This window comes from Taudactylus pleione, unplaced genomic scaffold (assembly GCF_031769625.1).
Source record: "Taudactylus pleione unplaced genomic scaffold, aTauple2 ptg000571l, whole genome shotgun sequence".
NCBI classification, from domain to species: Eukaryota; Metazoa; Chordata; class Amphibia; order Anura; family Myobatrachidae; genus Taudactylus; species Taudactylus pleione.
Window position 1 is genome coordinate 1780575 of NW_028284973.1, and position 17465 is coordinate 1798039.

At 43.3% G+C, this 17465-nt stretch overlaps 1 protein-coding gene across 2 annotated transcripts in view; it reads left to right on the forward strand.

Annotated features, from left to right (window-relative positions):
• The first annotated feature begins 6497 nt into the window (after positions 1 to 6497).
• Positions 6498 to 17465, forward strand: part of LOC148481630 (scinderin-like) — a 177003-nt gene continuing 166035 nt past the window's right edge. The window contains exons 1-2 of one of the 2 annotated variants that reach the window (XM_088453140.1): positions 6498 to 6694; positions 10649 to 10799. In XM_088453140.1, coding sequence (XP_088309266.1) covers positions 6498 to 6694; positions 10649 to 10799 — 348 coding nt within the window. Of the gene's footprint in view, positions 6695 to 10644; positions 10800 to 17465 lie in introns of both variants that reach the window. The other variant, XM_088453139.1, reaches the window with a different exon arrangement.

Here is a 17465-nt window from a genome sequence, read left to right on the forward strand (position 1 = left end):
GTGGAGGGACACAGCAAAGTCCTAGTAACATTACTGGCATGCTACTTATTGGTTATACTCCTGGAGAAATGCGGTAAGGTAAATATTTGTTGCAATAAGTTTCTATCTGCGTCACATAATTTAAAATAAAATTCTTCCCCATTGACATGTCCTCTTTAAGGATATTCTTTCCCTCCAAAAACTCCAAAACAATATCCATTTATTGTATTTTGTTAATTCCTTGACCAGAAAAACAGACTACTTTCCAGTACATATATGTAACAGCAAAGTGAGCGATCCTGGCTGAATTGTCCATGTAATACAGACAGGACTGACGAGAGCAGCTCCATGACAGGTTTCTGACGTGTCTCGGTCAGAGAGCTGCTCTCTGTAGCCCCATCAGTTGAACGTCTCATTCTCCCCAGCTGCATCGCATGTGACTTACCTGACACCAGGTAGACTGAGCTCCTGATACCTGTTCCTCAGGCTTTATAAGCCTCACTCTCAATAAGTGCTTGTTAGTATTTCGGGTTGCCCTTAGTGATGTTACTAAGATATGTCCTGTCCTGTCACAGTCCATAGGAATTAGGAACCTTCCTAAACAATGGTCAGGAGACAATGCCTTCCTCTGCTCTATGCAATCAGTCAGTTATGTCACTGTCACAATGACGCTGATACTGATCACTACTGTTGAGTTTAGCTATTTCTTTGTAATCTTTTAATTGGAAAGTGTCAGCACTAAAGATATAAGTGGTCAAACACCCTCTTACCCAAACATGAAATATGGGCTGCAATTGGCAGATAAGGGATGACCCAACAAAAAATTTACAATACTCAAATAATTTATTATTTAGATTAATTGCCTCATAATACAACTCACCATTGTCATGGATGAGCAGAATTTTAAAATAACAAACTCATTTTCACTATTATAGACAATAAAGATTAAAGAAATAAGTAAAAATACAGATAATTTAAAAATAATTTAAAAAACACAGTATCACAAGTTAAAAATCAGGAATAAAAAAAGCATAAAAGAAAAATGAAATTCTCACTTAAAATTGCAACGCGTTTCACAGCACCTGCCACGCTTCCGCTGGCCGTGTTGAATGAATGATTTATTTTTATGCCTGATTTTTAACTTGTGATACTGTATTTTTACATTATTCTTAAATTATTATCAAGATGTAAAAACACAAGCAATTCTGTAAAGAGAAATAACACAAAATACCACCCAAACCAATGGTCTCTTTATAAGTGACCAGTACAAACTGACCCTTTTGCATGATCCACCTGAAAATCTGCCCTCTCCTAGCCAACCTGCCCTCTCCTAGCCAATCTGCCCTCTCCTAGCCAATGGGTGTGACTAATTACCAAGCCAAGGGAATGCTTAAAACTACATTTAATTGGATGTAGTCGGCATCCCGGCATGCGGGATGCCGACGATCTGAATACCGGTGCCGAAATTGCGACAGGTCGGGATCCCAGCACCAGCATCCCAAAGGTAAGTATCGGGGTGTTAGGGGGAGGTTAGGGTTAGGTAGCGGGGTTAGGGTTAGGCATTAGGGGGAGGGTTAGGCATCGGGGAGGGAGGGTTAGGATTAGGTTGCGGGGAGGGGGAGGTTAGGTTTAGGCACCGGGGAGGGGGTGTTAGCTTTAGGGTGCGGGGAGGGGAAGGTTAGGCTTAGGCAATAGGGGGGAGGTTAGGCTTAGGCACCGGGGAGAGAGGTTTAGGGTAGGGGTTAGGAAAACAATTACCTGTGTTTCCTATGGGTGTTGGGATTCTGGCTGTCGGCATTCTGACCAGCGGCGTCCCGACAGCCGGGATTTCATACCCAACCCCATTTAATGGTTTTCTTACACAGTGGATATTGGTCCGATTTACTACTGTATGCAACTGCGAATACACAAGCTATCAGCCGATTGTTTTGCATTGCGAATGCGTATACAACGCAGTGCGCGAACCAGCCGCTGCGATGGGGACTGTGATTGCAGTGGCTACGCAGACCCATTGCAGAGTGACTGACAGGAAGTGCCATTTGTAGGTGGTGATGGGGGGGGTGCTCGGCCGAACGCAGGCGTGCCAGTGCATTCGCACGCCATTGCAGGGGCATGCATAAATTAGCCACTGTGATGCCTTACGCAGTCTGAGGTCTCATAGCGTGCGTGGTTGTTAGCAATTCCTGAGTAAGGTCAGAACCTGTGCAACTGTGCGTGAGGCTGCGATGGTTCTCCATTGTGCCGATGGTTTTGCTATTCTGCTAAGTATTATGGATGTGTGCAATGTAAAGTGGGCGTCCTTATGTAGTGCTGAGTTTGCATTGCGATCACAATACATTAGCTTACTATAACAGTTGAACTGCGTGCGTACGCAATATTGCGTTCCTTAGTGAATCAGGCCCATTGTGTTAAATAAGAAAATGAAAAGTCAATATTTTTTAAAGATTTCTTTTTTTCTCACAAATTTCCAGCTTCTTAAACAAACCAGAAAATGGAGACAATACATCCACAAGGGACTTGTCTAAACACAAACTCGCACATAGTTGGGGTGTGAATTATATTTCAGGGTGGGCCGTTGCCTTTACATCTGGAGGTTCTGGACAACTTTTAATTGCTTTCATCTTTGCATAAGCCACCTGTAATCCTTTAGCAGAAATGACTTGACCCAAGAATCCATCTCTGTCTCATAAGTATGCATTACCAACTCAGCGTATAACTCATTAGTTCTAAGTCTTTTCTAAGTCCAAAAGGCTTTACTAAATACTCAGAGGGAATGCGGTTGCCATGTCTTTGTTCAATATGCCAACATTCACAATGACACCTGCAAAATGTCGACATAAACTTAGGTTAGCGTTAGGGTACCGTTAGGGATATGGTTAGCATTAGGGTTACTGGGTATCCAGTCACATTGTCAACATTTACCTTTTCGACTGTTATAATGTCGACACTAGAATGCTGATATGGTTCAACGTATCGACATGCATCATGTCGACATCCTCAAAATGACAATGATGACAGTTAGGCGCCGCCGGAGAGGTTAGGTTGCGCTGGGAGGTTAGGGTTAGTTTACGAGGAGGAGGATTAGGTTTAGACACTAGCGGGGGTGTTAGGGATTAGGGCACGGGTAAGCAGGGCCGTGGAGAGCAGTCCTGTGCCCCATTACACTCGGGGGTGTGGCCACTCTTCTCTTGGAAAAAAACAAACAATTGCAGTGGGCGAAGTGGCGCTGCACCGAAGAGGGGGGTGCTGTGAGCCTCTCAACCAGGTGCAAATCCAGGGGGTGCGATCATTCCCCTCCACCTAGGCTCATGCAGAGGGGAGACTGCTGCTGCTGCTCAGCGGCAGCAGTCTCCATGCTCCTTTTGCAGCCCAGCATATAGCAGCTTGTACTGGGCTGCTGACAGGTAAGTGGGAGGGGGATCGGTGGTGGATCCCTCCAACAAGCCCGGGCCCGGGGATTTAGTACCCGCTCCCCCCCTCTCGGCACCCCTTTAGGTAAGTATCTACTGAGTCACCAGGGATGTGAGGTCCACATTCTATCATGTCTTGTCATCCGTGTAGACATGATGAATATCAATATAGTCACTATCGACATGTCAAGCATGTTGACATTCTCATGTCAACCTAATGCATGTCAACATGAGAACTGTTAACCTAACATACCACATCCGGGTTACCGTTATGTACAGAATCACATTAAGAGACGACAGCGTCGACATAATACCAGTGTTGACATGCTGAATGGCCAATGTCAACCTTATGGACTTGTCAACCTTACAACTATATTAACATTGCCATGTCGACATAATAAATGTTGACATTTTGAATGTCTACAAAATACTGTATACTACATTCACTCAAAGGGGCACATATCTTGTCCTAAAAGAAATTTTCAGCTCATCCCCCAGATCGAGTACAAAACATCTTAGGGGCGGTATGTACTAAACATCGCATCCGATAATATCACCAGTATGTACCTAGAAAATCGCAAAGGACAGCTCTCTCTGTAATACTGGATCCCTCTCAGGGGGCGTCCCAAAAAGAAACCCATAGGCTTCTATTGGGTAACGCCATCCAAAGATGGCATTACCCACCAGGATGAAGCAACGGAATGCATTGCATGGGGTAGGAAAATAAACTCCTCTATTGACATTGCTTATCCCATGTCACTAAAATCCTGTATTGAGTTCTGCTTCCATCACATTTCTCTGAAAATTGGACCATAATCTCTAATTAAGGCTCTTGCATTGGCGAGGGTCCAGGAACAGGGGACAAGAGGCTTCTTGAAGGTCATCAGTCTCAAATCCAGGGCTGAAAGCTGTCCTGGTAAATTTTGAATAACTTGAATTAGTGCTGCCTCAGAAACCTGAGCAGAAGATCCTGCAGAGTCCATGTTTAGGGTTAAGTGATTACCCTTTTTCTCTTGTTGGACGACACACACTTAAGCTGCCCACACACCCAAAGATTATCTGTCCAACCAGCCAACTAGTTGTCTGGTTCGAATGAAAATCTGGTAACGTATGGGAGTAAATGATGATCAGCAATTTGCTCCTAAATGCCAGAAAACAGATGAAAATGGTCGTACAGAAAAGTTTGTTAAATGTTTGATCTAAACAATTTGTTCAAACAACAGTTTTTGTCCATTTTCCGACGTTTTTCTATTTTACCGTACCAGATTTTCATTCCAACCAATCAACTAGTTGGCTGGTTGGACAGAAAATCTTTAGATGTGTGGCCAGCTTAACTGTAGATATCAAAATAGACTAAATGAAACCACTGCACAAATTAAACAGGAGCAGCTTACACTGAAAGTGGTATCACTAATCTACTTAACAACCAGATATAAAACAAACAACAGTATAAGGGCATCCTATGGGGATACAGATACAGTTCAAAACAAGCAGATGTCCCAGGGGATCAGACCCTCCAACATGTCCCCATTCACCTGGTACAAAATGTTCTGCTCCTGGACTTCCCACTTAATTTATGATTGCAGTCACCTGTGTTGATGACAACTGTATTTAAACACAGGTGGCTGCAATCATAAATTAGGGGGAAAATCCAGGAGCAGAGCATTTTGTACCTGGTGGAAGGGGTCATGTTGGAGGGTATGGTGGTATATAAAACATCTACACATGATCAATCTCCTTTTATTTTAAGTCATTGGGATTCAAAAGTAGACATCCACAGGGACATCTGGACAAAACTGTTTTGGACATTATCCCAATAGGAAGAGCTTACACCGTTGTTTGTTTTATACACTTAGATATGGCAATATGAGGTGTGCAACCACACTGGTACAGGTATAAAGAGATGTGGATCACCTGACAGAGGGCCTGATTCAGACCCGGTCGCAAGCGCTGAGCGCTCGCAACCGGGTCGATGGTGGCCCAGATCGCATGCGCACGACGGAACCGGCTCCGTCGTGCGCATGCGCGAGACCCAGATAGCGACGGGCAAACCGTCGCTCCAGGTCTCGCACCAAAGGGGGCGTGCTGTCGATGTTGAGTGACAGCACGCCCCCTTTGGTGGGCGGGCCGGGGGGGTGGCTGCACAAATGGAGGCGTTCCCATGTGAACGCCTACTGTTAGGGGCCGGCCCCACTGACATCACTGACATCTGTTAGAGCCGAAATCTCTCTGGGGCTTGCGGCAACGAGACCCTACCACAAGGGTCTCGTCGCAAGTCCGATGGTCGCGATGGTCTTGACCAGGAGGCCGTTCTATAAAAAAAAAAGACCGGCCCTGATTCAGAGCGAGCGTTCTGTCAGAGCGTCCGGCTCTGAATCAGGCCCAGTGTCAGGTAACAAATGATTCATCTTTGGGCAGCCCAAGGTCACTTCACAGCTTAGTAGAGATCAGCAGATAAGGATTAGGCAAGGTGAAGCCCAATAGCAAGTTCGGAGGTCTGGTACAAGGAAATAACAGCTGGAAAGGATGTAGAAAACGTTCTCCAGAAACAAAGTCCAAGGTTCAGTACAAAGAAATAAGTATTTAACAGATAAGAAGCAAAGGATCATCAAGTGGCATGCCAGATCAGCACACGGCTGTTCAGCCAAGGAACAGAGAGAGGAGTAGTCAAAAAGCCGGTATCTCATTCACATTTTGTGGGGTGCGCACAGGGGTGGAGATCTGGGCACAGACAGGTTAGCTGGTTGCAGTTATTTTCAGACAACTCTGGGACCTGGAAACCCATTTCAGCCTGCGGGCAACGTCTTCAAACCCCTGAGAGCGATGTTGACCAGCTAACTTGCTGAAATAAGTGGCACGAACTTTAAATGTGAGCTGAGACACCAAAACATATATCGCAGTGACACCTGGAATTCAGGATAGGAGATAGTCTCAGTTGTGTGCATACAATCCGCTCAGGGGGATACAACAGCGACCTACTCCCGTGTGTCCAAAGAGTGTGTCTTCAGTAGTAATCTGTGTAGGGATAACCTTATGTGACTGCAGCTGATAAAAAGACACATATCCTGATCGTCACTTGTGCTATTTTAACTCAGTGAAATATCAACCATGGGCCTGAAACACAAAGAGTTTGAAAGTGCTGGTAAGAAAACTGGACTGCAGGTATGGAGAATCGAGAAGTTGGCACTGGTCGAGGTACCAGGTCACCTACATGGTAACTTCTTCGTGGGTGATGCCTACATAATACTGAAAACAGTGGATATGACCCTGTATAAGATTTACAATCTGCATTTTTGGCTGGGTAAGTGCATAAGGGCATTTGAGAGATTAAATATATATCAATTAGATAAACACATATTTACATTAGGGAAGTCCCGAATCCAGACAGTTGGTGCAATACTAAGGGGTAAATTTACTAAAGTGAGAGTTTTTAGAAGAGAGTTTTAAAAGTGATGTTGCCCAGAGCAACCAATCAGATTCTACTTAACATTTAACTAGCACCTCCTAGAAGATAATAGCTAGAGTCTGATTGGTTGCTATGGGCAACATCACTTTTAAAACTCTCTTCTAAAAACTTTCACTTTAGTAAATTTACCCCTAAGATTCACCAGCAGAACCCAGATGCTGATGTCTGTGTAATTTTAGGACATAATTGCCACTTGCAATAACTAAAATGCAAAGTCGAAAATTAAATAAATATATAATTTCGTTGTAATTCCTTTTAAAATGTAAATCAGAATTTGACTTATTATTCTTCTGAACCTTTTGTAAAAGTAAATTGTATTTGCCAAATCCTAAAGTACAGATTTAGGGCATTGCTAATTTACACGCAAAGGTTGTACTGTTGTATTTGTTGTGTAACCCTTTGATTTTGTTCACATGGCTCTGCCTTAAATGAGCATTTTGTGCGACGTGCAGTAATGATAAGTTTGCTGATATTGTATGATGAATAGGTGCAGACATAAGTGTAAAATACAGATTGGCGAAATGTTACTAAAATTTAAAAAGAACACATATGGAGAGAGGCAGAAGAATTAGGCAATCTGTCTCTCTAAGAGGAATATTTATTAATTATGATTTCCTATCGCTGCTGTTCCTGGCAATAAGATTTGTTTTTTATGAATATGCCCCTCTGTGCAAGATTTATTTAGTCATTACAGAGGTTTTCTTGTGGCACAATCGGAAGGCTTGAGGTACTTAAGACTTAGCATTCAGGGGCCTATTCGTCATTCGAGAAATGGCCCGTTAACAATGTGGAAAACTAGTTTCCGTATATTTAGGTTAACGGGCCATTCATCATCTGGGGTCCGGTAGGACCACCTGATATTCAGCAAACTTTTCCTGTGAGAAAAAGCGCCATCTCGGATGGCGCTTGTTCTCATAGAGCTGCTCCTTCCTATGGGAAGAAGTTCCGGGGATGCGAAGAGGGATCCGAGCTGATCCCTCCGCCACCTCCTTACTGACACCCCGGTGGCTTTGCACATATGTGACCTCAGGTAATGATTACTTCCTCCCACTCACGCCTCCAAGATTTTGTCCGCACAGCTCCCCATCTTTGGAACTCTCTCCCTCTCCCCATCAGACTCTTCACCTCTCCACAATCCTTCAAACGGGCTCTCAAGACCCACTACTTCATCAAAGACTTCCAGCTCTCATCCTAACCCGCTACTCCATGTCTACCCCATCTGTGTCACGCCTGTTTGTCTGCACCTCCCCTTTAGAATGCAAGCTCTTGCGAGCAGGGCCCCCTACACTCTTGTGCTTCTCCTTACTTTACTTTCATCTAATTTTTATTCTCCTTTTAGGGCACGTAACACTTGGCTGCTTGTGCTCTGTTGCTTATCTGGGTGTTATGGTCACCAACGTAGCAATGTATATTATACCTGTCCTTGTCCTCCATTGTATTTGTATTGTACTGTTTTTCACTTTTTGGTTATGTACTTTGTAAGGCGCTGCAGAACACTTGTGGCTCCATATAAATAAACGATAATAATAATAATAAAAATGCATGCGTAGAAGTGGTGACGGGGGAGAGGTAAGTAATGCAGCTGCCCGAAAAGCAGCTGTCCTCGCACCAGAGCAATGATTAATTGCTCCGGTGTTAAGTATCTCTCGCGCCCATAAGGCCCCCAGCGATGAATTGGGCCCTCAATCCTCAATAACAAATATAATACAGAATTACCAGCGCTAAATAGTCATAAAATGATTAGGAAAGTGGATGGTTAATTGAAAAATCACATGTTTAATACCACATTATAAAATATATAAAATCACCACAGGTGAACCAATATACGAAATGACAATGTATAGTATACACTATGACCTAAAGCTCATGGAGTATAGTCCTGGATGATAATAAATCCGTATTGAAGTGGACTAGAACTTCCCTTTTAAGGCAACATGGGTTTATCGGATCCAAGTAGGATAGAAGTCACACAATCCCTGGGCAGCGTAATTTGCACAGATAGGGTTAATGTGTACTGCACCTTCTCACAGATGATAAGTCCCTTAGCAGCGTTATAGTTGCATATGAATGGGTTCTTTGTGAAATGTCCAGATCTCCGTTGTTCCTGCCAATTCCAAGGAAAAAGGTTCTGTGTCCACAAGGTAGATATCAAATGAACTTCCAGAGCTTGGTCAGTGTAAACAAATGGCGCTCAACGCGTTTAGCTGGATATGTTATCGCCCAGCTTCCAAATATATAGTATAATAGATGCATGGTTTAGGATTCCTTAACATGCCACATCATTATGTTCACTTTCTCTATCATATATCATATATGAAAAAGCCGAAAAATACTGTATATTTTACAACATACATTATCCGGTATGCTTTACATTGAATGTTAGGGCTGCTTTAAAGTTTCAGCTCTAACCTGCCGAGGAGCTTTGTAAATATAGCCCTCAGTGTTACAATCTGGATGTCAGACAGACTGTGATCTAGGCTCACACATTGTATGTTGTAAACTTTGCAGCTTAGTCATGAGGAAGTCCTGACCTGAGGAGGGAAATCCCTTATAGGCTTATAGTATCTTGTAAATGAACAGTCTAATTAAATAAATGTATTAACAGATACGATACAAATATATCTTGCTTTGTAATTAAATAAATGTATTAACAGATACGATACAAATATATCTTGCTTTGTACATTATCTCGTATTAGAAGTCCACTCTTCCTATTGCTGTCAGTAGGAACCTTGCAATACTTTATTGGAGGTCACATATGCAGATAAGGCAGATTAATTTTTTTTTATTCTATTCAACAATCAATTGTGCAGATAAATCGCTATTTTATATATTAAAGTAACATTTAAGGTGGGTACACACTTGTGCGACCGGCAATCGTGCTGATGTTCAGGGACAACCTGGACATTGCATGATTGCCGGTACACCCTGCAGCGATTAATGAAGGATGGTGCGATCGCTTGTTCCGTCCTTCATTAACATACATGGCGCCACATGCAAATAAGCCAGGTTTGATGTGCACAAGAAACCTGATGACGTTGCATTCGCGACCGCGGGAGCGCACATAAACACAGCACAATATGCACAATTTGTCATTCCGATTTGCCCAAATCAGAACAACATCGCTACAGTGTGTACCTGGCATTACAATCTAATTTTTTTTGAGTCTATTTCAGTCATTAAACAATAATTATTTATTAAAATTAGGGATGTGCAGGCTCGGATAGGTTCGAGTTTGCACGCTGAGTTCGGATTTTTCCCTCCAAAAAAACGGAACTCAGAAAGAGGCAAAACGTCATCTTGCATGGACAAACGTCATCATTCCTGGACTTTTGTCCAGGAATGATGACGTTTGTCCATGCAAGATGACGTTTTGCCTCTTTCTGAGTTCTGTTTTTTTGGAGGGAAAAATCCGAACTCGGCGTGCAAACTTGAACCTATCCCAGCCTGCACATCCCTAATTAAAATCTAAACGTCCACTGCCATAAACACATAGAACCATATTTTTTTCCTCCCTTTGACTTTCACGCCCACAAAAAAAAAACCTTCAAATTTTTACTTTTCTTCGGTATCTTTATTCATTCCGCTATTAGGCTACTGCTCCTAAATACTTTGATCGTATCAGTTACCTCTAGTTGGGCTGCATTTCCATATTCACATTATGGAGTGGGTGATTTTGTTACCTTGTTATCTAGGGCATCCTACTGAGTTCAAGAAAAGCAGTAATTCACCCCCCAAAAATGTTATGCGAATAAATAATAATCTTTATCTGATGCGTAAATATTTCAGGAAGTGAATGCACCCAGGATGAGAGCACCGCGGCGGCCATATTCACCGTCCAGTTGGATGAGCACCTCGATGGCCAAGCTGTACAGTACAGAGAACTTCATAGATTTGAAAGCAGCACGTTTCTTGGATATTTTAAAAGTGGGATAAAGTACCAGGTACAGCAGACCATGCAGTGCAACAATGTTTCAGTATACAAATGTGTGTTTCCACATATTTGTATAAACACAAGTATTACAAACCCATCACTCGCCAAGTCGATGTTGCTGGTTTTTTATCTTGTCTGCTCCCCCATTATTCACCACCTTTTTCCCCAATCTCTCCACCCTCTCTATTTCCTCTCCTACTCCTCCCTTCCTGTTTCTCTTTCCAACATAATTTCAATGTGTCTCTGTTTTCCCCCATCCTCCCTCCCTCCCTTGTGTCTTCCTTGCTGACCTGGTGGAAGAAGGTGGAGGGCCCTAGGCACTCTGCAGTCTGGGAGACACCCACACATCACACATTATGCACATTAAAGGCATCATATGATTTACAAAAATGTTCATTCAGACAAATCTGTTAAAGCAAATGGATTAAATCAACTTGTATGACCAACTGTTTTTGTCTGTTTTCCGGCTGATTGTCAGTTACTCCCATACCCATTTCCAGATTCTTGTTCCAACAAGCCAACTAGCTGTTTAAGATTCTTTAATTTGCTCTTGAAAATAGCTGCTATGAAATCAATAAAAGAAGGTGAAAGTAATTTGGTATCTGTAAAACGGATACTAAAAGCATCAGATCTAGAATTGCTCATTTTTCTTTATGTCCACATTTATATGTGCCCAATGTTGCTCATATTCATCTATGTCAGCATTTTCTATTGTGATCATCCCTGTCTTCCACCACATTAGGCGCTACCACCATCTCATCATGAGCTACTACCACCACATTAGGCACTACTACCAACTCATCAGGTGCTACTACCATCTCATCAGACACTACTACATCTCATCAGGCACTACTACCATCTCATCAGGTGCTACTACATCTCATTAGATGCTACTACCATCTAATTAGGTGCTACTACCATCTCATTAGGTGCTACTACATCTCATCAGGTGCTACTATCATCCCATTAGGTGCTACTACCATCTCATCAGACACTACTACATCTCATCAGGTGCTACTACCATCTAATCAGGTGCTACTACATCTCATTAGGTGCTACTACTGTCTCATTAGGCGCTACTATAATCTCAGCAGCCTCTACTACCATCTCATCAGGTGCAACTATCATCTCATTAGGCTCTACTACCATCTCATCAGGTGCTACTACCATCCCCTCAAGCGCTACTACCATCTCATTAGGTGCTATTACTGTCTGGTTAAGGGCTTCTATTGTCTCAGTAGGTGCTACTACCATCTCATCATCCTCTACTACCATCTCATCAGCCTTTACTACCATCTCATCCACCGCTACTACCATCTCATTAGGTGCTACTATCATCTCATTAGGCTCTACTACCATCTCATCATCCTCTACTACCATCTCATCAGCCTTTACTACCATCTCATCCGCCGCTACTACCATCTCATTAGGTGCTACTATCATCTCAATAGGCTCTACTTCCATGTCATCAGCCTCTACTACCATCTCATCAGCTGCTACTACCATCTCATTAGGCTCTACTACCATCTCATCTGCTGCTACTGCCATCTCATTAGGCACTACTACCATCTCATCAGCTGCTACTATCATCTCATTAGGCTCTACTACCATCTCATCATCCTCTACTACCATCTCATCAGCCTTTACTACCATCTCATCCGCCGCTACTACCATCTCATTAGGTGCTACTATCATCTCATTAGGCTCTACTTCCATGTCATCAGCCTCTACTACCATGTCATCAGCCTCTACTACCATCTCATCAGCTGCTACTACCATCTCATTAGGCTCTACTACCATCTCATCTGCCGCTACTGCCATCTCATTAGGCTCTACTACCATCTCATCAGGCGCTACTACATCTCATTAGACTCTACTACCATCTCATTAGTTGCTGCTACCATCTCATTAGGTGCTACTATCGTCTCATTAGGCTCTACTACCATCTCATCAGGCACTACTACATCTCATTAGGCTCTACTACCATCTCATTAGGTGCTACTATCATTTCATTAGGCTCTACTACCATCTCATCAGGCACTACTACCATCTCATCAGGCACTACTACATCTCATTAGGCTCTACTACCATCTCATTAGGCGCTGCTACCATCACATCAGGTGCTACTATCATCTCATTAGGCGCTGCTACCATCTCATCAGCCACTACTACCATCTCATTAGGTGCTACTACCATCTCATCAGCTGCTACTACCATCTCATTAGGTGCTACTACCACCTCATCAGCCTCTACTACCATCTCATCAGGTGCTACAATCATCTCATTAGGTGCTACTACCATCTCTTCAGCTGCTACTACCATATCATTAGGCTCTACTATCGTCTCATTAGGCTCTACTACCATCTCATCAGGCACTACTACATCTCATTAGGCTCTACTACCATCTCATTAGGTGCTACTATCATTTCATTAGGCTCTACTACCATCTCATCAGGCACTACTACCATCTCATCAGGCACTACTACATCTCATTAGGCTCTACTACCATCTCATTAGGCGCTGCTACCATCACATCAGGTGCTACTATCATCTCATTAGGTGCTACTACCATCTCATCAGCTGCTACTACCATTTCATTAGGTGCTACTACCACCTCATCAGCCTCTACTACCATCTCATCAGGTGCTACTATCATCTCATTAGGTGCTACTACCATCTCTTCAGCTGCTACTACCATCTCATTAGGTGCTACTACCACCTCATCAGCCTCTACTACCATCTCATCAGGTGCTACTATCATCTCATTAGGCTTTACTACCATCTCATCAGGTGCTACTACCATCTCATTAGGCTCTACCATCTGATCAGGCACTACTACCATCTCATTAGGTGCTACAACTGTCTCATTAAGTGCTTCTACTGTCTCATTAGGTGCTACTACTGTCTCATTAGGCGCTACTATCATCTCATCAGCCGCTACTACCATCTCATTAGGTGCTACTATCATCTCATCAGGCGCTACTACATCTCATTAGACTCTACTACCATCTCATTAGACGCTACTACCATCTCATTAAGTGCTTCTACTGTCTCATTAGGTGCTACTACTGTCTCATTAGGCGCTACTATCATCTCATCAGCCGCTACTACCATCTCATTAGGTGCTACTATCATCTCATCAGGCGCTACTACATCTCAGACTCTACTACCATCTCATTAGACGCTACTACCATCTCATTAGGTGCAACTACTGTCTCATTAAGGGCGCTACTACCATCTCATCAGCCGCTACTATCATCTCATTAGGCTCTACTTCCATGTCATCAGCCTCTACTACCATGTCATCAGCCTCTACTACCATCTCATCAGCTGCTACTACCATCTCATTAGGCTCTACTACCATCTCATCTGCCGCTACTGCCATCTCATTAGGCTCTACTACCATCTCATCAGGCGCTACTACATCTCATTAGACTCTACTACCATCTCATTAGTTGCTGCTACCATCTCATTAGGTGCTACTATCGTCTCATTAGGCTCTACTACCATCTCATCAGGCACTACTACATCTCATTAGGCTCTACTACCATCTCATTAGGTGCTACTATCATTTCATTAGGCTCTACTACCATCTCATCAGGCACTACTACCATCTCATCAGGCACTACTACATCTCATTAGGCTCTACTACCATCTCATTAGGCACTGCTACCATCACATCAGGTGCTACTATCAACTCATTAGGCGCTGCTACCATCTCATCAGCCACTACTACCATCTCATTAGGTGCTACTACCATCTCATCAGCTGCTACTACCATCTCATTAGGTGCTACTACCACCTCATCAGCCTCTACTACCATCTCATCAGGTGCTACTATCATCTCATTAGGTGCTACTACCATCTCTTCAGCTGCTACTACCATATCATTAGGTGCTACTATCGTCTCATTAGGCTCTACTACCATCTCATCAGGCACTACTACATCTCATTAGGCTCTACTACCATCTCATTAGGTGCTACTATCATTTCATTAGGCTCTACTACCATCTCATCAGGCACTACTACCATCTCATCAGGCACTACTACATCTCATTAGGCTCTACTACCATCTCATTAGGCGCTGCTACCATCACATCAGGTGCTACTATCATCTCATTAGGTGCTACTACCATCTCATCAGCTGCTACTACCATCTCATTAGGTGCTACTACCACCTCATCAGCCTCTACTACCATCTCATCAGGTGCTACTATCATCTCATTAGGTGCTACTACCATCTCTTCAGCTGCTACTACCATCTCATTAGGTGCTACTACCACCTCATTAGCCTCTACTACCATCTCATCAGGTGCTACTATCATCTCATTAGGCTTTACTACCATCTCATCAGGTGCTACTACCATCTCATTAGGCTCTACCATCTGATCAGGCACTACTACCATCTCATTAGGTGCTACAACTGTCTCATTAAGTGCTTCTACTGTCTCATTAGGTGCTACTACTGTCTCATTAGGCACTACTATCATCTCATCAGCCGCTACTACCATCTCATTAGGTGCTACTATCATCTCATCAGGCGCTACTACATCTCATTAGACTCTACTACCATCTCATTAGACGCTACTACCATCTCATTAGGTGCAACTACTGTCTCATTAAGTGCGCTACTACCATCTCATCAGCCGCTACTACCATCTCATTAGGTGCTACTATCGTCTCATTAGGCTCTACTACCATCTCATCAGGCACTACTACATCTCATTAGGCTCTACTACCATCTCATTAGGTGCTACTACCATCTCATCAGCCGCTACTACCATCTCATCAGCCTCTACTACCATCTCTTCAGCTGCTACTACCATATCATTAGGTGCTACTATCGTCTCATTAGGCTCTACTACCATCTCATCAGGCACTACTACATCTCATTAGGCTCTACTACCATCTCATTAGGTGCTACTATCGTTATATTAGGCTCTACTACCATCTCATCAGGCACTACTACCATCTCATCAGGCACTACTACATCTCATTAGGCTCTACTACCATCTCATTAGGTGCTGCTACCATCACATCAGGTGCTACTATCATCTCATTAGGTGCTACTACCATCTCATCAGCTGCTACTACCATCTCATTAGGTGCTACTACCACCTCATCAGCCTCTACTACCATCTCATCAGGTGCTATTATCATCTCATTAGGTGCTACTACCATCTCATCAGGTGCTACTATCATCTCATTAGGCTTTACTACCATCTCATCAGGTGCTACTACCATCTCATTAGGGTCTACCATCTGATCAGGCACTACTACCATCTCATTAGGTGCTACAACTGTCTCATTAAGTGCTTCTACTGTCTCATTAGGTGCTACTACTGTCTCATTAGGCGCTACTATCATCTCATCAGCCGCTACTACCATATCATTAGGTGCTACTATCATCTCATCAGGCGCTACTACATCTCATTAGACTCTACTACCATCTCATTAGACGCTACTACCATCTCATTAGGTGCAACTACTGTCTCATTAAGTACGTTACTACCATCTCATCAGCCGCTACTACCATCTCATTAGGTGCTACTATCGTCTCATTAGGCTCTACTACCATCTCATCAGGCACTACTACATCTCATTAGGCTCTACTGCCATCTCATTAGGTGCTACTACCATCTCATCAGCCGCTACTACCATCTCATTAGGTGCTACTATCGTCTCATTAGGCTCTACTACCATCTCATCAGGCACTACTACATCTCATTAGGCTCTACTACCATCTCATTAGGTGCTACTATCGTTTCATTAGGCTCTACTACCATCTCATCAGGCACTACTACCATCTCATCAGGCACTACTACATCTCATTAGGCTCTACTACCATCTCATTAGGCGCTGCTACCATCACATCAGGTGCTACTATCATCTCATTAGGTGCTACTACCATCTCATCAGCTGCTACTACCATCTCATTCGGTGCTACTACCACCTCATCAGCCTCTACTACCATCTCATCAGGTGCTATTATCATCTCATTAGGTGCTACTACCATCTCTTCAGCTGCTACTACCATCTCATTAGGTGCTACTACCACCTCATCAGCCTCTACTACCATCTCATCAGGTGCTACTATCATCTCATTAGGCTTTACTACCATCTCATCAGGTGCTACTACCATCTCATTAGGGTCTACCATCTGATCAGGCACTACTACCATCTCATTAGGTGCTACAACTGTCTCATTAAGTGCTTCTACTGTCTCATTAGGTGCTACTACTGTCTCATTAGGCGCTACTATCATCTCATCAGCCGCTACTACCATATCATTAGGTGCTACTATCATCTCATCAGGCGCTACTACATCTCATTAGACTCTACTACCATCTCATTAGACGCTACTACCATCTCATTAGGTGCAACTACTGTCTCATTAAGTACGTTACTACCATCTCATCAGCCGCTACTACCATCTCATTAGGTGCTACTATCGTCTCATTAGGCTCTACTACCATCTCATCAGGCACTACTACATCTCATTAGGCTCTACTGCCATCTCATTAGGTGCTACTACCATCTCATCAGCCGCTACTACCATCTCATTAGGTGCTACTATCGTCTCATTAGGCTCTACTACCATCTCATCAGGCACTACTACATCTCATTAGGCTCTACTACCATCTCATTAGGTGCTACTATCGTTTCATTAGGCTCT